Below are 26,824 nucleotides of genomic sequence, written 5' to 3' on the forward strand. Positions count from 1 at the left end.
TTAACCTTATTTGTTCCATTTTCCTCATCTGTAAAATGAGCTGGAGGAGGAAATGACAAACCACTCCACTATCTTTGTCAAGAAGACCTCAATGAGTTAATGAAAAAGTGACAAGAAAACAATAATAGTAGAAATGACATGAATGAATGGAATGAAAATGAAAGGAGATGAATACTGTAGAATGCTAATGATTGGTAGGCTATGGAAAGAGGCATCAAAGGGAACTAAGAAATCATTGGGAGCACAAGAGGATGCAGAGAACCCAGGGTAACAAGGTTTATTGAACAGAGTTTTAACCAAAAGGGAATGATCAAGTGTGTCAGTTATAGCTGAGAGGTCTTGAAAGAAGGGAACTGAAAAACAGATAATTAACAATAAATCATCCTTAAATAGTGTTTTAAGGTTCTCAAAGCTTCTCTTCCTAAAGCATGGGAAGTTTATTTCCCCTGGTTTACAGATGTGGAAACTGATGATCTGAGCATTAAAATGATTTTCCTGACATCCCAGAATTAAATATAAAAGCTGAGAATTCAATCCAGACTTCCTAATTAATTGACTTCCCTGTACCCAGTCTCTCTAGTCATTAACTGGTCCAGGAAAAAGATTATGGCATTTCTCTGTTCAAGAAACTACAATGGCTCCCTATTGCCTTTGGAATAAAATAGTCTCCTCTGGTAGTCATTTAAAGTCCAGAACCACCTGGCTACAGCTTATCTTTCCTGATTTCATTCACTTTACTCCACCTCACAAACTGTATTCCAGAAAAACTGGCCCTCTTGTGGTTAATCTTACCAACATTCCATCTTCTCATGCCTTTGTACTTTTGGATGGGGCCATTATTGTTCCCCATAGCTTACATGTACTTTCTCCATAGCTCCACTTCTGAATATCTAAATTCCTTCAAGAATCAGTTCAGTTACCACTTCTTACATGAGACCTTTTGTATTACCTGAATTGTTCATTCTCACTCTTCCCTAAAATCGCGTTGCCTTTGCTACTTATATCTGCTGGTTTGCTTATCTGTGTATGTCTTTCTTCAATTCAAATTTTGCCTTTACCACTCTCTGCCTGTGTCATCTAAAATACATCCCATACCATTCCTTGGACCTCAGTTTCCTCTAGACAGCCCCTGAGGTCCCTCTTAACTCGTATCAATGATCCTACACTCTTGAGTTGTATTCCCTTTGCCCCAACAGAATATAAATTCTACAAGGTCGTGGACTTTGTCATCTTTGTCTGTATCTTCAACACCTAGCACTGTGTCTTGTCCTTAATAGCCACATAATAGGTATTTATTGAATTTAATTCCAAGTCTAGTGTACTTTCCATCAGACCATAGTGTTTTCATTGGCTATCCCTAGGTGGCCAGGAGGAATCATTTGCAAACATGGAACAATTTATTATATATCTCTGTTTCTCTGGGATTTGTCCTAAGCATGGAGGTGAGGGGTGGAGTGGGGAAGAAAAAAACAATTCCCTAAAGGTGGTTTAAGTTCCATCATAAGAAGGCTATCACTATAAAGAGGGATTCCACTGGCAGATCTGCCCCAATTTCACTGGCTAGAAACCTCTAGCCTAACTCCTCTGGATTTGCAAAAAGGCAAGGCAATTATTTCCTACCCTTTACAATAAATATTGTATGGTATTAGAGAAAGAGTATTGGATTTCAAATCTGAAACTTTGGCTTCAACTCCAGGCGATGCAATTCACTGATCCAAAAAACTTCCATTATTATGAATTATTATTTTATTATATGAAATGTTATTTTTTATAATGTACCTAATCTAGTCTAGGCACTTTGCTATGTGATGGGCACACAGAAACAAAAATGAAACCATCTCTGTACTCAGAAGCTTACATCCCATCGAGAGAGGCAATGTGTACACAAAGAAGTATACACAGAAGTATACACAAAGGAAATATGTAGCTCCCAGGAGTGAGAATAGGCCCCAATAAAATCAGAGCCATCAGCTAGCTAGAGCTAGACAGATAGCTTCCCCCCCAGCATGAGAACTTAATCCAATTCTTTCCCAAATACTAGATGTTCCTCCAAGAAATCACTACTAGGGACTACAGAAATACAAGGTAATAGGACTGTAGTAAGCTCTAGATCCCTGTTGGTGAACTATGGCATGCATGCTGGAGGGGGCTGCTCCCTTCCCCCTTTCCACTCCTCCGGAGGACATCTCTCCCATGCCCCGCCCCTCTGCCCAGCAGCCCAGTGGGAGCACTGCCTTTCTCCCCTGTCTCTGGTAAGGTGGGGAGGCTCACATGCAGTGTGAAGGTGCACTTTAGGCACTCAGTCTCTAAAATGTTTGCCATCAAAGTCTTAGATGGTGGAGGTATTAGAAAAGGCTAAATGTGCTACATTTCAGCTAAGCATTTGAACTGAACCTTAATAAAAATTAGGGATTCTAAAAAGCAAAAATGTTGAAGGAATAAATTCAGGCAAGAAGGGTGGCCTGAGCTGAGGCAAAGAGGTGGGAGATAGACTATCATTAACCACTCTGAGTTTTGTTTTCTTTATCTGTGAAATGGGGATAATCAGGGTCACCTAAAGGATCTGCATGACCCCAGGCAATTTTTCTGGAGTTGATTAAAAATTAATCATAGGAGCAGTTCAGGAGATAGAAAGCCAGGTCTAGAATTGGGACGACTTGTGTTCAAATTTGACCTCAGACACTTCCTAGCTGTGTGACCTTGGGCAAGTCACTTAGCTACAATTGCCTGGCCCTTATTACTCTTCTGCCTTTGAATCTATACTTAATATCAATTCTAAGATGGAAGGTAAGGGTTTAAAAAAATGAAATCTAAAATTCATGGGTCCATGTAAGATATATTAATTTATCAATGATATAGAATAATTTGCTCTCAATAAGCACCTTTTCATAAATATTATGATTTAGAATAAGCTGTAAAGAACTGAAGAGATTGTCTATATTTGGATTACTATTGTTCATTAAATTACTTGTGTTATAATTTTATGCAGTATGGTCAAACACCAATGGTTAAAAAGTGAATCCCTCAACCCATTCTTCCTGCTATTTGCAAAAGTATTCATGAAAACTCATGTCACTTCTACGCTACTCAGTCTCTCAGCCTGTCACAAATATCTCTAACTTTATTTTCTTAAAGTGTTTTCAAAACCATTAAATAGCTGATATACAAAAATTAGAATCTAACAATCCACTATCACTCCCCAAGTATAACTATTCCAAGAAAAACTGAAAATTTTGCTCCCTTCCTTTTTTATGCAACACTGTGTGTTCAAGAAAGAAGCATAACAAATAAAAACTTTATCACCAATCAGGAACTTTTTTTAGCATGATTTCGTATTTTTAAAAAGACCTTTCATGGAAGACCCTTGATGATATTAATTTTCATGATATAGGTAATTTTAAGGATGATTTTTGTTGCATTTTACATTGAAGTTTAAATAATTTTTAAAACATCACCTATTGTATTGACAGTACAATACAAACAGAAAATGGAATATTTATAATCTTGACACTTTATAGTGCCCTGTTTTTTTGAAACCTCAGAAACAAGTATATCTTTCTCAAAATTAAATAGCAATTGGGGGGCAACTAGGTGGCTCAGTGGGTTGAGAGTGAGGCCCAGAGATGGGAAATCCTGAGTTCAAATCTGACCTCAGACATTTCCTAGCTGTGTTACCCTGGGCAAGTCACTTAATCCCCATTGCCTAGCCCTTACCACTCTTCTGCCTTGGAACCAATGCACAGTATTGATTCCAGGATGGAAGGGTTTTTTAAAAAATTAAATAGCAATCATTTTACATTAAATATACAGAATACATCAAAATTCTATATAGAGAATATATTAAATATATATAGGATAAATCAAAATTATAATTTAAGAAAATGAAATCAAGTAGAACTAGTTTCTTTTATTGAAAATATATATTTTAATATTAAAATTGCATACCTTCATTTTTGAACTAATATTTACAACTATTTAAATAAACCCAAATGTGAAAAGTAGAAAATTAAAATATTCCAGTTTGTCTACAAACTATCCAGCCTCTAATTTAATGTTATATAACAGAGACACTATTCTATATAATATGATGAACGAGTGTGCACATGCAATTTGATGGAATCTGTTGATCTGCCCCTTCTTTAAATGAGAAAATTTTAAAATTTAAGTTCATTACAATTACATCATTAATGATTATAATATAATCTCAAAATAAATTTGAAGAAATAATGGTAATGTTGTGAATTATTATGAACTAATCTAAATCATCCAGAATTTTTAAGCAGCCAATGTGGGACATATTAGAAATTCTAAGAAGCAAATACAGGATGTCAAAAGCCATTAGCCACTCAGAATGTAGAAAACAGGCTACAAATACCAATATATAAATATTAATAACTTCAATGTAATATATTTTCATGTTGTAAACCTGAGATGTACATATGACGGCAAGAGAAAATCTTTAAATCTAGCAAAACTGTTTTAGTAATTATTTCATAATTATAAAATTAGTTCATAAAAGTGGAATATTATTGTTAAGGTTAACCACACTAGAACTTTCAACTGTGCCTCCCTGGAGGAAGGAATAACATCAGTGAGCATGCCACATTTCTCTTATAAATAGGATTTTGTAACAATGCATGCAGTTTTCTGAGCCCACATCATTGTGCATGTTAGCACACATTTCTGTTATTAAATTTATCATCTGTGACATTGTATTTAGTCAACAGTATACACTGTACTTTCAAATAATCCATAACAGTTAAAGCTATGAGTACTTAAACAATTTGATGAAAATGTAGGCAAGCAGAACAGTTTGTGCAAATGTGAAACATTTTCCTGGACCCTTCACCAAAAGAGGATCTGGGGCTATTGGAATCTGGAACTACTTCATCTAAACCAAGACAACTGACTGGTTTAACTTAAATGCATTGAAATATTCCCATATCCCATACCTTATATTCCATACAAATAAGGCAATAGTTCTTGTTTTTGCATATCATTCATAATTATTTTGTTTTATTCTATGCATGTCAGTTTTATCATCATAACTTTTGTGTGCCTATGGTGAATGGAGTTCTGCAAAGCACATTTGGGGCAGATGGACAGATAGGTGAATCAGTAGATAGGCATAGAGTTGAGGGGCCCTGGATTCAAATTTGACCTCAGACACTTCCTAGCTGTGTGCCCCTGGGCAAGTCACTAAACCTCAATGGCCTTATAGCTCTTTTGCCTTAGAATCCATAGCATCAATTCTAAGATAAGAGTAAGGGTATTAAAAAAAAATAAAAGGACAACATCCCCTTAGACCCAATGTTGAGGCCAGGGGTCCCATTTGCCTGAGTCTAAAGGTGGTATTGCAGATAGTAATGCATGTGCTATTTACTTCAGAAGCATCTGCAGGGTCAAATGAGATCATTTCAATAAAGCACATTACGACTGTAAAAACTTTAACAAATTTCAAATGCAAATCAGTTTACAAAAAATTGGGCTCCATGATATATATTGTAAGAGAAAAAAAGTCCCATTCCAATGCCAGAGACTTATCGTGGCATAGAGGAAAGACTGTTAGATTTAGAATGAGATGGTTTGGGTTAGCCTTCTGGCTACCTGTCTGTAGAAAAAGCCACTCAACTCTTCTAAGCCTGTTTTCTCTTCTGAAAGATGAGGCAATTCGGCTTGATGGCCCCTCAGATCCAGTCCTTCCAGCTCAGAATGTATGACGATGACTATGACCTGCACTGGATGGTAGAACCCACCCTGGGCTCTTGGGAACTCCTCCCACGATGTGAAAGCCTGACTAGATTCCACCAAGATAGAATGTTTCAAGAATGGTTCCTGGGACAGACTGAAGCTACTCTAACCAAGTGCAGAGACTCATCACTGAACGCTTTCAGAGGAGATAGCCCTTTGGGGCCAGGGCAATTCATGAAACGGATAATATGTAAAACAGCTTTTGGCTTCTTTGCTCCCCTCCTACTTCACTAAGGAGGGGAGCAAAGTATCAGAAATGGTCCCAGAGAGGGCTAAGAATCATAGCTTCTTTGACTGACTACAGGCAGCATTTTGTTATACTTAAAAGGTTTAATGTTCTCCTAATGAACAAGTGAGTCCACTGAAGAGAAGCCAAAACATACCTGTTCTCACTATATGAAAAACCAGAAGACACAAAGGCATTACCACAAAGTAGCAAAATGGCTTTGGGGAGTGGGATGGAATTGAGGCTTCATTGCACACACAAACACAAGAATTCATGGAACACGTGGCAGTGCTCACTTTCATCCAGAACAACATGATCACTATGAAGAATAATTGCAAACTTACTAGCCAGTATCTTTGAAAAGAATGAATGGGTAGAGAAAATCTATATAAAACTCAACTAGATTCCCTGATTGTTAGTGACTTCCATATGAAGGCAAGCACAGAGGAAAGCAGCCAAAACTATATTGGAAATATAATTTGGGATTAAGAGAAATGAAAGGCCCAAGGCCTCATGTGTAAAAGCATGTCACAGCAATAATGTACGATGATCAACTGTGAATGGCTTATCAGCAATGCCGAGATCCAAGACAATTCCAAGAAACTCATGATGAAAAAGACTCTCCACAGCCATAGAAGGAACTGATAGTGTCTAAAAGCATGTCATTCTTCACTTTATTTCCTTCATTAATTTTTCTCTAGTATAAGTGATACTTGTCTTCTTTCATAACCTGACAGAACATGATAACACGTGTACAACCTATATCACATTACCTGCCCTATGAGGGAGGGGGAAGATGTGGGAAGGAAGGAGTGAACATGGATTGCAAAGTCTCAGAAAGTGATTATTAAAATTGTATCTCTATGTAATCTGGAAAAAATATATATTTAAAAAGATACGTAAAAGCATCACAGCTGTCTACTGTAAATAATGTCTTGAAGAAAAGAGCAGGGAGATGATGGATGAGAAAACATCAAACAATATTACACAAAAGTTGAAAATGACACTATATTAGGGCCCTGTATCCACAGGGGATATGTTCTAAGATTTACCATGAATGGCTGAACCTGCAAATATGCTGACCCATGTACAAAGTGATTTTCTTGTACAGACATATGTATAATAAAGTTTAATTGATAAATTAAACACAGTAAGACATTAACAACATTAAATGCAGAAATAATGAAGTACATTAGGGGCAGCTAGGTGACTAGGAGGATAGAGAGCAAGGCCTGGAGACAGGAAGTTCTGGTTCAAATCTAGCCTCAGACATTTTCTAGCTGTGTGCCCCTGCACAAATTACTTAACCCCTTACCACACTTCTGCCTTAGAACCAATACTTTTATCGATTCTAAGACAGAAGGTAAGTATTAAAAAATTACAATAATAAAGCACATTGTATGTTATTATGCAGTAGTATATTACAATCCCCCCTTTATATGTAGGGCATATGTTCCAAAACTTCTGGTGGATTCCTAGAACTATGGATAGTACCCAACCCTTTATAGACAATTCTCGATTTAACTTTTAATACCTTTATTCACTTTACAATACTGTGCTCTCTCTCTCCCTACTCTTGCCCCTTAGCTTGGCACTTCTCAGTTTCCCCCATTCCCACCCCCACTCAAAAAAAATTTTTTTAACTTCAAGTGGCACACTTTCTGCTAGTCAGGCCTCTTGTGCAGAGAGAGGAGACTATCTCACTCCACCCATCAGCACCAAGGGGAACTGAAACTGTGGAAAGCAAACTCATGGATAAGGGAGACAATTGTATTTTAGCAGACAGACATTAACTGTTACCAGGATTCTAGTCATTTCAGAATCTACTTCCTCTGTGCAGTCAGGTCAGGGACTGGTTATTAAAGCGAAGGTCAAAATTAATACCAAATTAGATTTAAAAAGGATATGACAATCAAATGTGTGGGATTAGAGTGATTTTAACCCCACTTGCTTAAATAAGCTGTCAATTCCAAAACTGGAAAGTAGACAAAAGTGAACACAATGACTACTTCATCAAAAAGTCTAGCTGATATAAAAAACAGTACAACACAAGTCTTCTAAAAGCCCAGAAACGTCATCAGTCACCAAACATTCGATCTTGTTGAGAATAAATAAGTGGCATCCAGTGGCAATACCAGTTAGAGTACACACTCATATACAAAACATCATAAAGTAGGAGAGGGCAGAAAAAATAAGCAGTATCACAAAGCAATAAAAAATAGTATGGGGAAAAATGGGTCTACCAAGATCTTGGCATGATATTGTTAAACCAAACCTATCAGATAACATTTATAGGAGAAACTAGAATGAAGACAAAGAATAAACATGAAACAGAACAGGTATGCTGACATTCTAGAGTGACCTGGCCTCATCAGCAATGAAAAGGAAATTACTGCATTTGGATTCTATCTTTTTAGTACCTGATGAATAATGAAAGGTAGCAGCAATAACATTTAAGATATAAATGACAATTGACAGACCAGAACAATTATGTATCTAAAAACTGTAACCTGGTGGTCACAAATCTTAATGCTATACCACTACTGGATTTTGATCCAGCTATATCACTACTGGGTTTGTACCCCAAAGAGATAGAAAAAATGTTTGTACAAAAATATTTATAGTTGCGCTTTTTTTGTGGTAGCAAAAAATTGGAAAATTAGGGAAAATTGGAGAATAACTGAACAAATTGTGGTATATGATGGTGATGGAATACTATTGTGATATAAGGAATGATGAACTGCTTGATTCCTATATGAACTGGAAAGACTCTATGAACTGATGCAGAGTGAAATGAGCAGCACCAGGAGAACCTTGTACACAGAGAGTGAATCATTGTGTAATGATCAAACATAATAGATTCCACTACTAATAGCAATGCAATGATCAAGAACAATCCTGTGGAATTCATGAAAAAGAATGCTATCCACATCTAGAGAAAGAACTATGCAAATAGAAAGCAAAAATATGACTTACCACTAGGTTATATGGGCATATGATTTGGGGTTGTGGTTTTAAAAGATTATTCTATTATAAAATATGAATATGGAAATAGGTTTTGAGTAATAAAACATGCATAAACCAGTGGATTGCTTGTCAGCTCCTGGAGGGAGGAGGGAAGAGGAGAGGGAGAGAACATGAATCATGTAATTATGGGAAAATATTCTTTAAAAATTTAATTAAAATATTTTTAAACTAAAAAATTTAATTTATTAAAAAAACACAAATCTTAATGCTATTCATGGATCAATATTCATGACATCTCCAAATGAGGAAGATTTAAAAGTAATGTAAAAAATCACAAATACATATTATTACCAAAAGAAGATATCAGCAACTTTTAGCCTTTATGCTTACTATTTTTATTTCTATAAATCTTTATGAGAATACTCTATGTGCACATCTATATGGAAATCTAAGAAACAAAGCTTTTATAAACAACTTTGTATAGCAGACTACATTTTTACTTACAAGTATGAAGAATGGAAGATCCTACTTGTGCCTATTATTTGTCAGTTAAACAAAGAGAACTTGACTCAGTAGAACAAAATATGTATGGACTCTCCTCAAATAAAGTCCATGCGCGTGCTAAAACCATGCAAAATTCTGGGGCAGATAAGTGGATCAATGGATAGAGGTCCAACCAGGTCTGGAGATAGGAGGGCCTGGGTTCAAATTTGGCCTCATACACTTCCTAGCTGTGAGGTACAGGACATTTAACTCCAATTACCTAGCCCTTACCACTCCCCTACCTTGGGACTGATACTTAGAATAGATTATAAGGCAGAAGGTAAGAGTTTAAAAGCAACCACCACCAACATGTAAGATTCCATGAGAGATATGATCACTGAGATCACTTTGGTTCAATGATCCACTGAATATCAATATCAAGCAAGGTAGCCAACAGAATGATATAGGCTTAATCAAAGATTCTCTCTTGAACAAAGCATTTAGGACTCTTTTCACATTCATTTTGGAATTTGGTAAAAAGTACAAGAAAACAAATTCCCAACTGATGGATTCTATGAACTATTTTGTTTTTGTTATACCAAATTCTAGAATATTACAAGGTCTTCTCCATGAGATCTCTGATCATCCAAAAGAAATCGACCTAGTCACACACATAGGAAAAATAAAGGAGATGAAGAATAAATATTGCCAAGACTATGACATGAGGTTGGGCAAACAACTCATGGAATTAGTCCATCAACAACTACATCATAGGCATGTGCAATAGATGAATAAATGACAAGGCCAAAAATTGAAAGAAGGATATTAGGCTGAATTTAACTAGAAAACTGGGCAGTTCTTTTGGTTGATCTCAAGCCATTTGCTGCCATAAAAGTCCAACAACCATCATTTTCTAAGTTATGGTTGCAAATCATGGAACATCATAATTTCAAATGAATTCCAGTTGCAGATGACCTACTGAGCAATGAAACGATGTGTGATAAAGATGAGTAGGTTGTATCATATGAGCAATAGTAACTTGTGCAAGGGTGGTGACATAAAATAATGGTGTAAATAAATTGTCATCTATGTGAGTGGAGAGAGAGAACCCACACTGATGACATTATACATTCATTGAAGTGTTTATTGTTTAGTGAGGTCTGCCTACATATTTAAAAATTTTTTGTTCTCCTTTCCTAAACATTGGATGTTTTCACAATCATATATCCATGTATACTTAACTACTTTGATAGTCTCACATATTTATTCCCTTAATTGTAATAAGATTTCAACTAACAGTACATTCTATAGTGAGCTTCTGTGGAATGAAATCAGACAGTAGTCATGATGATCCATTCACTTTGCTCCACTTTCCAATTGGCATTGGTTATCAGAGCCAAATCAATCATGTGGCAATCCACACCAGTTGTCAAGACCAAAATGCATGGATTGACCTTGCCGTGATCCATCTGTTTGCTGCCTGTAGACACAGCTGAACTCAAAGGACAGTCCAATTTCTCTATCAGTAGCCTCCCTTTGCAATGGGGATCATCTTAGCCAAGCATAAACCTAGCATAAGAGCCAAGCCTTTCTTTCCCTTCCCTAGCACTGAGTAATGACTACTTTCATGACCACACATGGATGATTGCCAACCCTGATGAGGTTATATTGAATCAACTTGAGTGGGGTCCTAAAGAATATTGATGTTAACATATAAGGAAAAGCACTTAGAAAACGACTGGCAGGCCTTTATGAGGCCATTGCCCTTAATTGGAACATTTTTTTCCCCTTGTATTTTTTCTTGGGATGGAGTCAGTGAGCTTTCAGTATGTTATTGACCTCTGAAGAATTTTCCCCATCTGAAGCCCCTTCCCTGGGCAGAGTTCTGCATTCCCTAGGCAATTCTCCTGATGCTAATTTTCTCATGGTCAGTCCAGTAAAAGCTCATTTTGCAAACAATATAAAAGTCTTCTGGTTTTTATTTGGGAAAATTTAAACAGTTTTTTTATTCCTGTCTCTCATATATATATATATTATAATATACAAATGTATATAATATATATATATATTATTCTCTTCCTATTCTTGCCCTCTTCCCTCCCATTTGGCAGCAAAAAATTAGGAAATCATATTCTCAGGTGACACACTTCTAATTGACCACAAGCTTGAATTTCCCAGTTTTATATTCAGAATGTGATGGGGATGTCAAGGTCTAAACTCAAAAAGCATTGGTAGACAACCATAGATCACTCTCTTCTGCCAATGTGTTTTTCAGGTCTATTCCCTAAGTGGCCAACTTCTCTCTACCTTTCTTTTTTAGTTTTAATTGGTGACACAATGAACCCTATTAATCCAGGCAGCAATGACAGAGATAATCTGCGCCCTCTACTTTGATATACAGAGTGATGGGTAGACGGTGACTTGTAGGGAAACAGTGACATTGTCCTCAAAACTATTCCTGCCATCTTAGGTAGTAATGCTAAATTATCATACACTGGAGGCTTAAACACGGTCCTGTATTTCATCAAAGCACAAAGACACGTCTCCAAGAGGCTTTTATAAAGCTGTTGCATTAGGCCTTCTACAGAAATAAGAAAAATACATGAAAACAGGTATTCTCTTTAATTCTTACAACCTTTACAGTGAAAAGCATGGAGCAAGGTAGAATACCAAGACTAAGCAATGCTTACATGCCCATTCACTTTCAACTCCCTTCCTCTTAAAGAAGAAACTATGATGCAAGCCAACTATTTGTATATCCCTAATAAACTGTAAGCTTCCTGCAGGCAGGAACTTCTTCATTTTTGCATTTGTATCTCTAAGGACAAGCATGCTGCTTCATTTGTGGAAGACTCTTCAACTTGAATTGAATATCTGAACCTGAGGTGGCTAGGTAGCACAATGGAGAGTGGACTGGGCTTGAAGTCAGGAAGATGCATCTTCCTGAATTCAAATCTGACCTGAGACACCAGCTGTGTGACCCTGGGCAAGTCATTTAACCCTGTCTGCCTCAGTTTCCTCATCTATAAAGTGAGCTGGAGAAGGAAATGGCAATTGTCCCCAATTGTCCCTAAAATGCCAAACGGGGTCATGCAGAGTTGGACACAACTGAGAGATAATTGAACAACATAAATCTAGTGCTAAGTTGCTGAGATAGTCATAGGAAGTCATAAGGTACAAAGTCAGAAACTCTGAACTTAACTCTTCTGCTCTCAAGTCTGGTGACCATCTGCCTGATTTAAAGTTCAGCCAGCAACTTCAGAGGGTAATTTGGCTAAAACTAGTGATTGTAATGTTTGTGGTTTTGTATCTCCCTCTATTTATGTATCTTTTGGATTTATCTATTCTACTCATATTTCCACCTTTTTGCTGCCCCGGTCATTATGGTGCCTTGTCTAGAAGGCTGGCAGTGGGTCAATATTTTTTAAATGGATGATGCCTGGAAACTTTGGTCCACATGGTTAGGAGGGCACTTTGTGCAGAAGAGCTGGATGACAGTTTGTCAGTTCCTGAATTTGGACAGTCTGGCAACTAACAATTGACATACAAGTGAAACTAGTCTAAAGTTAATTAATTCAACCACTAACAGGTGCTCCCAAGAACTCAGGTAGCAGAAGGAAATTGTTATTGTTTACTAGGATAACGTGTAATTACTAGTACTACTACTACAACTAAAGCTAGCATTTATACAAAGCTTTAAGGTTAACAAAATGATAAATAACTATCTTATTTTATCCTCATGACAACCCTAGAAGGTAGGTGCTATTATTATACCTATTTTACAGATGAGGACACTGAGGCAGAAGGAGGTTAAGTGATTTGTTCAGGGCCACACAGCTAAGGAAATGCATGAGTCTGAATCTGAATTCAGATCTTCCTGGCTCCAAGTCCAGCTGTTTATGGACTATGCTGCCTAATTATATTGAGAATTAGGGGGTTCTCTGTCTACACTTATCTAAGCCAGTTAGTTCAACCCTATCTGCATATATCATTCTGATAGTAGCAATAGTTTAAGAAAAAAAAATTCTCAACTATTTAAGGAGCCATTTTCCTTCTGTCAATTTGACAGGTAATGACCAAGAAGGAGGACATTTTCAGTGCCTGGAATTCATGTCTTCATCATGTTGCTTCCTTGTCCCTGGCGCACATACACAGAGGTCAGTTGGTGTTTATTGAATTTATAATCTGTGAATGACATGATGATCCTGAAGGTTATTTGAGTAACATGGCTTTCCCCATTAGAGACATGAGTGGTTTCCAAATACAAGTGTCCCGGTCCAGGATTGAAGCATTTCAGTCAGACTTGGCAAACCTCTTGGAGAGTCTAAAATGTTGACTTTGAGGCCCCTGAATCACTTACTGAAGTTAGGTCTTGGGACTTTGTGTGCTAAATAAACTGATATTCAGCAGGAACAGCTAACAAAATGAAGCTCGTCAAAGCCAGCATGAAGAGCACACTGAACAGCTCACTTGACAGAACTTGAAACAATAGAACATTCCACCAAATGGGAGCCAGTTGGAAAAGAGCCACAGGGCTCTGAGCCCAAATCACATCACAAGAAGACTGTCATTGGCCAATAAATAAATTCAAGGGCATATGTACAGATAAAGTGAGATTGTTTTAATAGGGTCATTGCCTGAAGAATTTTAAGTACCAGAACTAACAGCTTAAGCCTAATCCTTAGGTTAGTAGGTAACTTGTTCAGCACTTTAAACAACATTCATTTCAGCCTAAAAGAGCACCAAAGGGGGAAAAAAAAGTCTAACATCACAGAATATGAACCGAAGTAAGAGCTGTGGAGGAAAAGGAAGAAGGCAGTAGATCGCTATCAGATTGATTGTTTAACTTCAGGACTATTGAGTAAAAATTGATGATGACAACCTTAATGGGGATTGGGGCAGAGAAGATTAAATGAAAAGGCCAATATATTGTCAGTATTTACTCGGGAGAGATTTCTGTAATACCTATTGGTTAGAAATTTCCAGTTGACATCACATCTCTTTTGGCCATTTTTAGCCAACTAAATGGTCTCTGCGTGGAGACCTGTTAAATACTTAGAAATGTGGTTGTCATTAAACAGAAATGTTAAAGAATCTCAGGTGTCTATGTCATCGCCAGAAACATGATAGGCAAAGTTTTAAAGAAGAAGCCAACATCCAGGAGCCAGGAGAGAAGAAAAACTTAGTTCTATTACCTGAGGTTTCTGGACATTTAAAACCTTATTCTCCCCATATAAGAGGAAAAGAGAGTGAGCCCAAAATAGAGTGATTTCAGCCTCCGAAAGCCTTAAAATGATTAAGCATGAGGAAATGCCAAGTGTTTGATGTTGCCAAAGCACATATAAAATCAAAACAGATTCCAGGCCATTCTACTTGGCTAACAACAGCAACAAAAATGATTAAATGCCTTCAGGAAATTTATCTAAGAAGTATTAGGCTAAAAGTCAAGTGGAAGAAATCTATCAGGTAACTACAGAAAAACTAGAATCAATGCCATTATAGCATTTAAGGATCCTAGAAATGTACTCAAAATGGAAAAAAGGGTTAATCATGGTAATTTTTTTTAAGATAGGAATGCTCAGAGCATGTGTAACAATCAAATGAAGAATTCCCAGTAGACATTGATGAATTTGTGCAAGCAGCTGTTAAATTCAAACTAGGAAGAAAAGCGTCCTGAAGAGACCCCCAAAGGAATTTGGATGAGAAATACAAGTAGATAGTCTGACTTCAGTGATCAAAGCCCCCAATGAAGAGAGAATACAATGAAGGGAAAGGAAAAGGGAAAAGTTAAGATTGAGGAAAATCTCCAGCATCATCATGGACCAAAGGGATCTGAGAATCTGTCAATCTCATTAGTAATATAATCTGACATGAAATGTTAACTAGTCACCAGAACCTTAAGGAGAGGAATATTAAAAATATACATCCTTAGAAAATTCTAGAGATTTGCATATACTAGAATTGAAAATTTCTAGAACCAAAAGGAAGCTAAAAGATCATCCGATACAATCATTTTACTTGCTAGGTAAGGATATAAAGAATTTAAGTGCCTGCTCAAGTTAACCCATAAATAACAAAGCCAAGATTCAAACTCAAGCTCCCTGACTAAAATCAGTTTTTTCCCCTACTATGCTATATTAGAAAATTAGATCATTAAACAAATGAATGATTATTTTCATGAATAAATGCATCTACTATTTATCTAGTATTTTAAGGCATTTGTGGGCATTTTCACTTGTGTCTGACTCTAAATGACCCTATTTGGTGTTTACTTGGCAAAGATACTGGAGAGCTGTTTCCTTCTCTAGTTCATTTTATAGATGAGGAAGCTCGGGCAAACAAGGTTAAGTGATCTGCTCAGGGTCACACAGTAGTAAATGTTTGAAGCCAGATTTGAACTCAGAAAGTTGAATCTTCCTGACTCCAGGCCTGGCACCTTCTATACTGTGTCTTCAGCCTCCCTGCTTTAAAACATGCAAATACTTTCAATGCATTCATTTATTTGCTCTTCAAAATAGCATTGAGAGATAGGGACTATGATTACCCATCCCTCTTTTTTTTTTCTTTTCAGATAAAAAAAATACTAGGCTCAGTGAGATCAATTAACTCACCTATGATCATGAAGCTAATAAGTGTTAGGGATTAGATTCAAAGTCAGGTCCTTCTGATTCGAAGCCCAATACTCATTCCCCTTCACCATGCTGCCTCTTATACAATTCTCCTTTATGTTTTTCAGTTCTCTCAAAGCCTATAAGATTTATACCTTAGAAAGGAGAAAGCCCCTATCTTAGTCCCTAATAAAGTAACAAAGAATTTAGGGTATCCTCATTAAAAACAACATGTAATTATAATTAGAATGCATAACAGTGACAACTTCTGCCCATCAGAGAATTAATTTCTAAGCTCCCTGGAGAATACTGGTTCCGAACCAAAATTTGTTCTCTTGTTATTAAAAATTCAATCACATTTATTATTAAAGAATTATCCCAACATTTTCAACCATAGCCATTTTTTCCAGTATTTTTCACTTTGTCAGCATTTTCCCAGTTTATTTTTTCCCCTCCTTTTGCTAATAGTGCTATTCTTTATAGAAGATGCACCCAGACTTGGTCTCTAGGTTTGGCATTTATCTTCTCTGGGACACAGTCTTCACCACCCTATGTGTGTTGTGATAACATACCAGCTTTGGAAAAGCAAATGCCATGACCTCAGCTAAACTTATGCAGGTTCTGCTTGCATTTTACATGCTGTAAAATAGATGGAAGCCTGATCCAAATCCATTTGAGTGCTTCTATTCTTAGTTAATCCAGAAGGGAAACCTGCACCCCTTCATGGGAGCCAGAAGCATGGATCATCAGGGGTGCATTGGTTCCCTATGGTTTAACATCCATCTCTCCATGCCCCACTCCCACACATCCTGGTTCTTTCATTCTCTATCTTCACACTCTGTTGCTCTTGCAAAGTGTATATGATGTTTGCTAGGATGGGGCTAGAATGTGTTGGGGGATAACATAACATATCTGACATATGCTCATTGTTTGACCCAGGGCAAATCAGTTGTCACTGTTATACATTCTAATTATAATTACATGTTGTTTTTTATGAGAATGCATAAATTCTTTGTTACTTTATTAGGGACTAAGATAGGTGCTTTCTCCTTTCTAATGCATAAATCTTACAGACTTTGAGAGAACTGAAAAATATAAAGGAGAATTTATATAAGGGGCAACATGATAAAAGGGGAATGAGTATTGGGCTTCAGATCAAAAGGACCTGAATTTGACTCTAATCCTTGACACATTAGCTACATGATCATAGCTGAGTCAATTAATCTCACTAAGCCTTAATTTGTTTATCTGAATAAAAAAAAAAGAGGGATGGGTAATAGTAGTCCCTATCTCTCGATGCTATTTTGAAGATCAAATAAATGAACACATTTTTTTAATTTGGAAAATTTTATTTAATTGATTAATTAAGGAAAATTTTCCATGGTTATATGATTCATGTTATTTCCCTCCCCTTCTCCCACACCCTTCTGTAACCAACATTCAATTCCAATGGATTTTACATGTGTAATTGATCAAGACCTATTTCCATATTATTGATGTTTGCACTAGGGTGATTGTTTAGAGTCTATTCTCAATTGTATCCCCATCTAACCAAGTAATCAAGCAGTTGTTTTTCTTCTGTGTTTCTGCTCCCACAGTTTTTCCTCTGAATGTGGATAGTCTTCTTTCTCATAGATCCCTCCAGGTTGTTCAGGATCACTGCATTGCCACTAATGGAGAAGTCCATTACATTAGATAGTACCACAGTGTATCAGTACATTGTTCTCCTGGTTCTTCTCCTTTCTCTCTGTATCAATTCCTGGAGGCCATTCCAGTTCATATGGAATTCCTCCAATTCTAAATGAATACATTTAAAGCATTTGCATGCCTTAAAACAGGGAGGCTGAAGGCTGAAGGCTTAAAACAGGAGGCTGATTGAAAAAAAAATTTAACTAAAAAAATAGAAAAAATAATAGCTAATACACTGTGCTAAACACTTCAAAATTATTCTCTCATTTGACCTTGGCAACAATCCTCAGTGGTAGGTTCTATTTTTCTCTATTTTACAGATAAAATGCCAGGCCTGAGAATAAAAGTAAGAGCTCTAAGCCTTAGTTTCTTTATCTGTAAAATAGAGAAAAATAGAACCTACCACTGAGGATTGTTGCCAAGGTCAAATGAGAGAATAATTTTGAAGTGTTTAGCACAGTGTATTAGCTATTATTTTTTCTATTTTTTTAGTTAAATTTTTTTCAATCAGGTATAGAAACAATTTTTAATCAACTGTTTTCTGACAGTTTTGTGATCCAAATTCTCTCCTTCTCCTTCCCCTCCCCTCTCCTACAGATGATAAATCATCTAATATACATAATACCACTGTTCTCATACAATATCTATTTCCACCTTCCTCACGTGGTAAAAGAAGACACAGATCATACATATAAGAAAAAACTCACAAAGGAAATAAACTGGAAAATGGCGTGCTTTAATTTGCATCTAGATTGCAGTAGTTCCTTCTAGGGCTGGGGATAGCATTTTTCATTCTGAGTCCCAGCTATTATTAGCAGTAATAAAATAATAAATACAAAGTGCTTTGGAAACTTGTAAACCATTGGCTTAACTCTTACTTTTATTCTCATGCCTTTCATCTAGCTGCTCCCAAGGCTAGAAGAGGCCTAAGGAAAGGTAGCTGCAGCTGCCAAGGAGGCAGAAGGTCAAAAGGGAGGAAAGGAATGCTAATGGAGGTTGTCAAAGTCTGGGTTTCCCTCTCCTTTAAGAACATTTAAGCAGAGGAGCAGGGAGGGAAGGAGGTCAGAAGTCAAGGGATGGGGAGTGTTCAAGTGAAGTATTAAAGAGGGATATCAGGAGGTCATAATACATCACACTTTTTGTCCCTCTTTCCTAGCAGTAGGTGCCCTCAATGGTGGGAGTGAAAAAGAAGTACTAGGAAAGACTGTGGAATAGTGCAGAGTCCTCAATTTGTAGTTGGGGGTGGGAGCAGTCAGGGGCGGCAAGCAGGTGGCATGGTGAATGAAGCACCAGGCCTGGAGGCAGGAGGACATGGGTTCAAATTTGCCTTCAGACACTTCCTAGCTATGTGACCCTGGGAAAATCACTTAACCCAATTGCCTAGCTCTTATGTTCTTCTGTTTTAGAACTGAAACTAAGATGGCAGCCAGGTGGCTCAGTGGATAGAGAGCCAAGTTTAGAGATGAGTATTCATGGGTTCAAATCTAATCATAATCAAAATCAAATCACAACTAGGAAGCATCAGGCCTTGGGCAAGTCACTTAAGCCCAATTGCCTAATCTTTACTGCTCTTCTGTCTTTGACCCAGTATTCAGGATGGATTCTAAGACAAAAGATAAGGGGTTTTGTTTTTTTTAATGGTCCATAGGATTCCCAAGAATGCCCAAAAGGGGCCCCTGATAGGAAAAAAAAAGGTTAAGAACCATTGGTCATTAAAGTCCTTTTCAGTCCTAAATGAGCCTGTCCAATCTCTGGAGATGGGCTACAGTTCCCACAGTTTTCTCACATCTTTTGTCACATAAGAGATAATGCAAGTTGACATCTATTGCAGGCAGATAACACTATCGATCACTGAATTCTGGAATTATCATTTCAAATGTTGCGTAATGACCAGGAATGGTAAGTTTCTATGTAAATGTTTGCACACTTTGAAGGAGTTTATGAAAACAAAGCGAACTCAAGGTCTCTAATATTACAAGTCCCAGACAAAGCAAACAAAAAAAGAAACCTCTACCCTCCTTCCTTTGCTGACATGTGAAAGCTACAGGGATTGCTTTTCTTAGAGGAGGGAAGCCAGGAAGCCTTTTTCTTTGAACTGTCCTTGTATGTGCTACATTTGAGAGATGATAGCAAAGGCAGAGTTGAAACTCTAAGTGGAACTTCCTTTGTTAGGCAGGGCCATATTTGGCCTCAGAGGTACTTTGTTCCAAGTCATCAGGCCTCTTGTAAATGGCTGTGCTTCCGAAAAGCATCATTGACCCTAGTGCATTACACTATATAATTGCTTGCTTTGTCATGCTCTTAGAATGCTCAAGAAGCAAGATTTACCTTTTAGGTGGCGAGTTGGTTTTTGTGTGTGTTTTTTTTCCTTTTGGTTGATGAGCGAAATAGAAGTTTTCTGAAAATGTTTCTAGGCATAAGATGAAAAGAAAAAAAAAATGTTTTTAAAAGCAGTACAGCCCAGAATTGTGTCAAGGCTGAAGGACTTGGGCTATCCCCCCCTTTACTTCTCTTTCTGAAGAAGGCAGGAACTAATCCCAAAATTGGAGGACCTTCTTATTATTAATTATTTATTGTAACAAGTAATAATAATAACAATATATTTTTTATAGATTTCACCATACCAAATATTCATAATCTCCAAACCACATGAATGGAGAAGCTTTCAAAGTAGAGATCTCATGAAGAAGGTCAAAAATCATGTGGGAACAAAAGGAGATATGTAGCATTCATGTTGTCCAATCTGCTACTGGGATTATACTAAGAATGCTTTAAAGGTCTAGTAAAGAAGGCGAGATTATATTCTAATATTTTTATTCACTAAAAAAAGTAGTTAGACTTCTGTACAACAGTCTATAGGATATTAAGTATAAGAGAATAATAGCAAGATAATGTTTTGTCCCAGGACATTTCTATATACATCCCTTTGAAATGGATAAGGCATGGGACAGCTAGGTAGCTCAGTGGATAGAGCACCAGACTTGGAGACAGTAGGACTTGGATTCAAATTTGACATCAAAACTTCCTAGCTGTGTGACCCTGGGCAAGTCACTTAGCTCCAATTGCCAAACACTTACCATCTTCCTTGGAACCAATGCTTAATATTGATTCTAGGTCATAGGGTAAAGATAAAAAAGAGAGATGGAGAGATACAAAAGAAGTAAGGCAGCTAAATAGCACCAATGGATGTGTGGGGAGTTACAAAGACCTGGGTTCAAATGTGATCTCAGACATCCTGTGACCCTGGACATGTCATTTAACCCCTCTTGCCACTCCTCTGTCTTGGAATTAATACTAAGACAGAAGATAAGAGTTTTTGTTTTTTAAAAGAAAGGAAGGAAGGAAGAAATAGATAAGAAGCATGAGAAAAAGATGGTAATAATATCTGTCCCTTACGTAGCGTAGCACATCCATTCAATTATTATTAGTATTATTATTAAACATTTATTTTCTTTATATATAAAATATATAAATATATGTAACATAAGATATATGCCATATTATTATTATTAAACATGTATTAAACACCTACATATCCCAAGCATAGAGCTAGCAGATGGAGAAACAAAGATAGCAGACAGAAACAAAGCAATCACTGCTTTCAGGGAGATTTTCTGGCCAAATACTGCACTGAGTGCTGGGAGAAAAAAAAAAGACAAAACTGGCCCCAAAGACTTTACATTCAAATGGGGAAGACAGCAGACAAAAGAACTATCTACATACAAGATAACCATATTGGGGGAGGGGGTAGAGACAGAGAAAGAGGGAGGGAGAGAGAGAAAAAAAGGGAGAGGGAGAGGGAGAGGGAGAAAAGAGAAGGAGGGGGAAGGAAAGGGGAAGGGGAGGGGGAAAAGGAGGGAGAGGGGGTAGATGAATAGATAGATGTATCTGTAGTAAATTGAAGATGAGATGCCTGGGGAAACTTCATTTTTGTTGTTGTTGTTTTCAACCCTTACCTTCCATCTTAGAACCAATACTGTGTATTGGTTCCAGGGAAAAAGAGCGGTAAGGGCTAGGCAATGGGGGTTAAGTGACTTGCCCAGGGTCACACAGATAGGAAGTATATGCAGCCTCCTGTCTAGTCCTGGCTTTCTGTCCCCTGAGACAACTAACTGCCCCCAGAAACTTCAGTTTTATCCATTATAATCACATTATTTTTATCAAATGAAACTTTGAATTTTCTCCTCTCAGGTATTGACTGGCCCCCCCTTCAGTGCAAGAGTAAAGTGAAGGTTAAATTTATCTGGGCATTCAGGTTTTATGCTCTGTCCTAGAGAATGCCTGCCTTCCTCCTGCCCCCTGGATGAGAGCTGCTTCTTTCCAGAGCTTCATCACAGGCCATGATTTACTTCCTGGTCACCCCAGGGAGCAAAACCCAGGAGCTCCTCCCTATAAAGAAATGCTATCTTTAGAGAACCCTTCTATGAATTCTCCTTTGAAGGTGGGAAGAATTGATGAGGTAGGTGTATGACAAATGACCAGACTCCAAAGCTGCTTATCTATTTCATTGTTGTTGTTCTTTAAAGTAAAAAAGAAAAAAAAAATCTCCTCACCCAGCATTTGTTTCACAGAGAACAATACAGGACATAGTTTAGTAGTATTTGACCCAGTCTCTCTGGAGGGCCCATTGCAATTTCCAGGTATAGATAGCTTTTTTTTTTTAATAAAGGAAGTATTCCTGGGCATCTACTTTGGTTTTTTCCCTTTATTCCCATCTCAGAAATAGTTTACGTTCTCAACACTAGAAGGACCAGGTCAATTGATATAACAAATTTCTCCTTTGTTCAAGGTATTTTTTAATTCTGGCCCATAAATTAATTAGCAGATGAATTTAAATTAAGCAGCAGAACACACTAAAATGGGAACTCTAGTATAATAATTGGTGTTGGTGAACCTTGATTTTGACATCTGCATAATAATAACTAGCATTTATATAGCACCTTAACATTTGCAATGCACTCTACAAATGATATCTCATTTTATGTTCTGAACCACCCCAGCAGATAGATGCTATTATCATCCCTATTTTTATAGAGGCAGACAGAGGCTAAGTGACTTGCCCAGGACCACATAATTAAGTTAGTGTGAAAATTGGACTTGAACTCAGATCCTCCTGTACAGGTCCATTGCTCCATCTAGCTGCCTGATATTTTTACTGCACATGGACCAGGGCTAGTGTATTAGAAACTGTAAATCAGCACAAAAATTTAGACAGTTAATATTAGAGTGTATTATGGTAGCACATTGGCTTCTTTATTTGACTTTGACTACGTTACAGTCACGTAAAATATGCAACAAGTACTGTTTTCACTATTTTTCACATGCTCATGCCTAAGGAATGCTCATAGCTTGTATCTATCTCCATGGCTTCTCTACCCCAGAGACGAGGCAGGAAAGAGCCTTTCCCTTTAGTTTTTCTACTCTAGTCTTCCTTTTTTGATATGGTCTTCCCCCTGCAGCCTTCTTTCATGTTTCTCTCCCAGTGTGCCATTGAGAACATTTGGATTTTGTGGTTGGTTTATTTAATGGCAATTGTTTGCTGTTTAATCAGTCAAAGCTCTGTGACATTTGAATTTCAGAATGAGACAAGTTTAGTACTGGACATCATTTACAACAATACATCAGAGAAAAAAGTCCAGAGCAATTTGTTCTGAGTAATTTGTTGTAGTGATTCACCACCGAGGAATGGTGCTCAGGAATGAAAAGGTTATTAATAGACGTACATCTTAGCCATGTGTTGTGAGTGAAGAAGGAAGCACAAAGCCTGTTGTCTTAGCCAGCTCCCAACACTATGCCTGGCCCATAGCAGAAGCTTCATAAATGTCAGTTTAATTGATGAAGATTTTACATTAAAATGCTAATGTCCATTTTCCTGGAGAATTAGTTTATTAGTTTACCTTCACAAAATGAAGGTAGATTTCTATGGGGAAAAGATAAGCTTAGTTTTAAAGATTCAAGTAAGGATAAAGTATGGCTGATTGAACAGTTATTTGCCAAAGACTTTGGGTTTTGAGGTCGGCAAAATGTGACAACTACACCAACTAAGTTTTTTTTTTAAATAAAACTCTTACTTTTTTTCTTTCTTACTTTCTGGCTTTCTCCTGGCTGTAGACTCTAAGACAAAATCGAAGTAAAGGCTAGGCAATCAGAATTAAGTGACTTGCCCACAGTCACAGAGCTAGGAAGTATGTGAGGACAGATTTGACCCCAGATCCTCCTATCTCCAGGCCCAACTCTCTATCCATTGTACTACCTAGCTGCCCCGGCTAACCTAAGACTGTGTCAAATTAAATTCAGTAAACATCTACTAAGTGCCTGCTATATGCCAGGTGCTGTGCTGAGCATTAGGGATACAAATAGAGAAATCAGTCCCTGCTACCAAGTGCTACATGCAGATAGGAAGTGGAATGAGCTGCAAGCATTAAAGAGATACAGATTCCTAAAAGAGATGAGAAGCCCCTTGTACTCTGCTCTAGATGATGTCTATCAGACTGGGCTAAAATCTGGGCATATTGTTTTCTTTTAGGAAGCACACTGCTCGAAGAAGGGCATGCAAAATGGTGAAGAGCCTTGAGGTCCCGTTGAAGAAACTGGGAGATACTTAGCCAAAAAGAAGATAAGATTTAGTGCAAACAGGATAACTGCCTTCAAGTGATTGAAGGACTATCAAATGGGATAAGCAGTATTAAACTGCTTAGAACACATAAACAATGAATATAAGATACAAAAGGGCAGATTTGGGCTCAATGTAAGGAAAAATGCTCTAAGAAATAGACCTGTCTTGAAGCTTTCTCTCCCTAGAGATTTTCAGGCAGGGACTGGAGAATCAGAGGGTGAGGGATACCATAACAGAAATTATTGCTTGGCTCGGCATCAATCTAAATGACCTTGGACATCAATCAATCAAAATTATTATTTATTTATTATTTTATTATCATTGACTATATCATCTATTACTCCTTAAACACCTAGTACGTATTGAGCACTGAGGGATATAAGTACAAAGAGTGAAACAATTCCTAGTCTCAAGGAGACTAGATTTAGATATTTTCTAGATTTAGTTTCTTATGTCCCTTCCAGCTCCAAGATTCTGCAAATCTACAAGCCCTGCTCTATTCTCATGAAACATTTTAGCAAATATCTTTTGCCTTCATGTGTTCCACCCACACAAAGCCCAAAGGGAACTAGAGAAAGAAAAGAGAAAAAAAGCCACTAACTCAACAACCCAACCTTCTTTCAGCTCTGTGAGTTTTTCTCTCCCAAATGTCTTTACCTTTCCACTGTGACACTTCCCTTGAAAAATACTTTATCATAAGTTTTCACATTACAGAGCCTTAAAAACTAGTAGCAAAGGTGTAAAATTGAGTTTTGGGGGAAGAGCTTCAGTTTAATTGACTTCAGACACTCAGTCTCAGATATAATCATACTACAAAGCATTTATAAATCTTCTTGAAAGTTTGAAGTTTCATAAATAGCAAGGGATGTAAACATCATTTTTAATACCAGTCAGAGACCAAATGTCAAGGAATAAAGTGAGGGAATGATATCTATGCCTTTATTTTGGGAACCTATGAATTATAGGACCTTATTTACAGAGAAAACTTAAGGCACAATTAACTTAAAAATTTAGATGTTAGTAGAAGTGGAGGTGGTGTGATTGTATCATGTATTTTTCTAGAAATATGAGAGTTGAATAAATAAGGATTTATCATTCTCCAGTAGACATCTCCCCCTGATAGCCTAGTATGTTTCAAATATCTGTAAAATGTAAAGAAATATTAAAGAATGCAGTTGACCCTAACATGACTAAGAAGAAGGTTCTTATGACAGAATCTCCTCCTCATTTATGGGCCCTTAAGCAATCTAATCTGAAATTTGATTTGAATGAGCAAGTAAAGAATTTTCTCTTAAATTTGTTGACTTGACAGGTGGTAAAGCCCACCTCCTAGAACTGTTCCATTGTATGATCATGGACATGTTGCAGATTCTTGCCTAACCCCTAACATGGGAAGCTTCTGCCAGCTTTCTAGGATAAAAGAAATATACAGAGAATATGTTCTCCTGTGTACAAAAGAATAAAAATAAGGGGGAAAGAATAGCATTTTGTACATACCTCTGATGCTCTCTGGAAGTAGAAAATAGTAATGAAAAGAAAAGATTTTAGAGTTAGACAGGACCTTTGAGAACATCTAGTTCAGAGACTCTTTTTAATTTAAGGTACATGAACTTTAAAAAACTATTTTGAAAACTATCTCATTATAATGCTTTTCTACTGTAATCTTATATATTGTATTTTATTCATTTAAACTCATTAATCTGAGAAAGAGGTCTATAGGCCTCCCTAGAATGCCAAAAGAACTCATGAAAAATTTTTTAAAAATTAAAAAAAAAAAGATCCCCTTATCTAGTCCAATTTCCTCATATTTTAGATTCAGAAAGCAAACATTAGATGATAAAGGCTATATAATAATGGGCACAATAGAAAGAACACTGGCTTTGAAGTCAGAATACTTGGATTCAAATCCTCCTTTTGACCTGTGCTATGTTGAACATATCATTTATTCCCCTTGGACCATAGGCCAGTTTTCTCCTCTGTAAAATGAGAGAGAAGGAATATGCAACAGTGACTCTCATAACGTAAAGAACAATAACAAATAAAATAACCCTGAACCTGAATTGTGTGTAGTTATAATGATCAAGAAGAAATGGGAAGATATATGTCCCTCTTTTCTTTGTACTAGGTGAGAAGATATGGATGTAGCTTGTGTTTTGTCTAACTGCTTTCTTTTTCATTCTTTTTTTTTAATTTGGTCAGTTTCAAACATTATTCCTTGGTTACAAAAAAAAAAGATATATAGAAATGCTGATGACTTATGTGGGTTTATTTTATATCCTGCAACTTTGCTAAAGTTGTTAATTATTTCCAATAGTTTTTTAGTTGATTCTCTAGGATTCTTTAAGTAGACCATCATATCATCTGCAAAGAGTGATAGCTTGATCTCCTCATTGCCAATTTTAATACCTTCCATTTCTTTTTCTTCTCTAATTGCTACTACTAGTGTTCCTAGTACAATTTTAAGTAATAGAGGTGATAATGGGC

At 36.9% G+C, this 26,824-nt stretch overlaps 1 protein-coding gene across 2 annotated transcripts in view; it reads left to right on the forward strand.

Annotated features, from left to right (window-relative positions):
- Positions 1–26,824, forward strand: part of ACOXL (acyl-CoA oxidase like) — a 627,156-nt gene that overhangs the window by 493,224 nt on the left and 107,108 nt on the right. For both annotated transcript variants that reach the window (XM_056813765.1, XM_056813764.1), the window contains one exon: positions 13,497–13,584. In XM_056813765.1, coding sequence (XP_056669743.1) covers positions 13,497–13,584 — 88 coding nt within the window. The remainder of the gene's footprint in view (positions 1–13,496; positions 13,585–26,824) is intronic.

Source organism: Monodelphis domestica, chromosome 1 (genome assembly GCF_027887165.1).
Source record: "Monodelphis domestica isolate mMonDom1 chromosome 1, mMonDom1.pri, whole genome shotgun sequence".
Lineage (NCBI taxonomy): Eukaryota > Metazoa > Chordata > Mammalia > Didelphimorphia > Didelphidae > Monodelphis > Monodelphis domestica.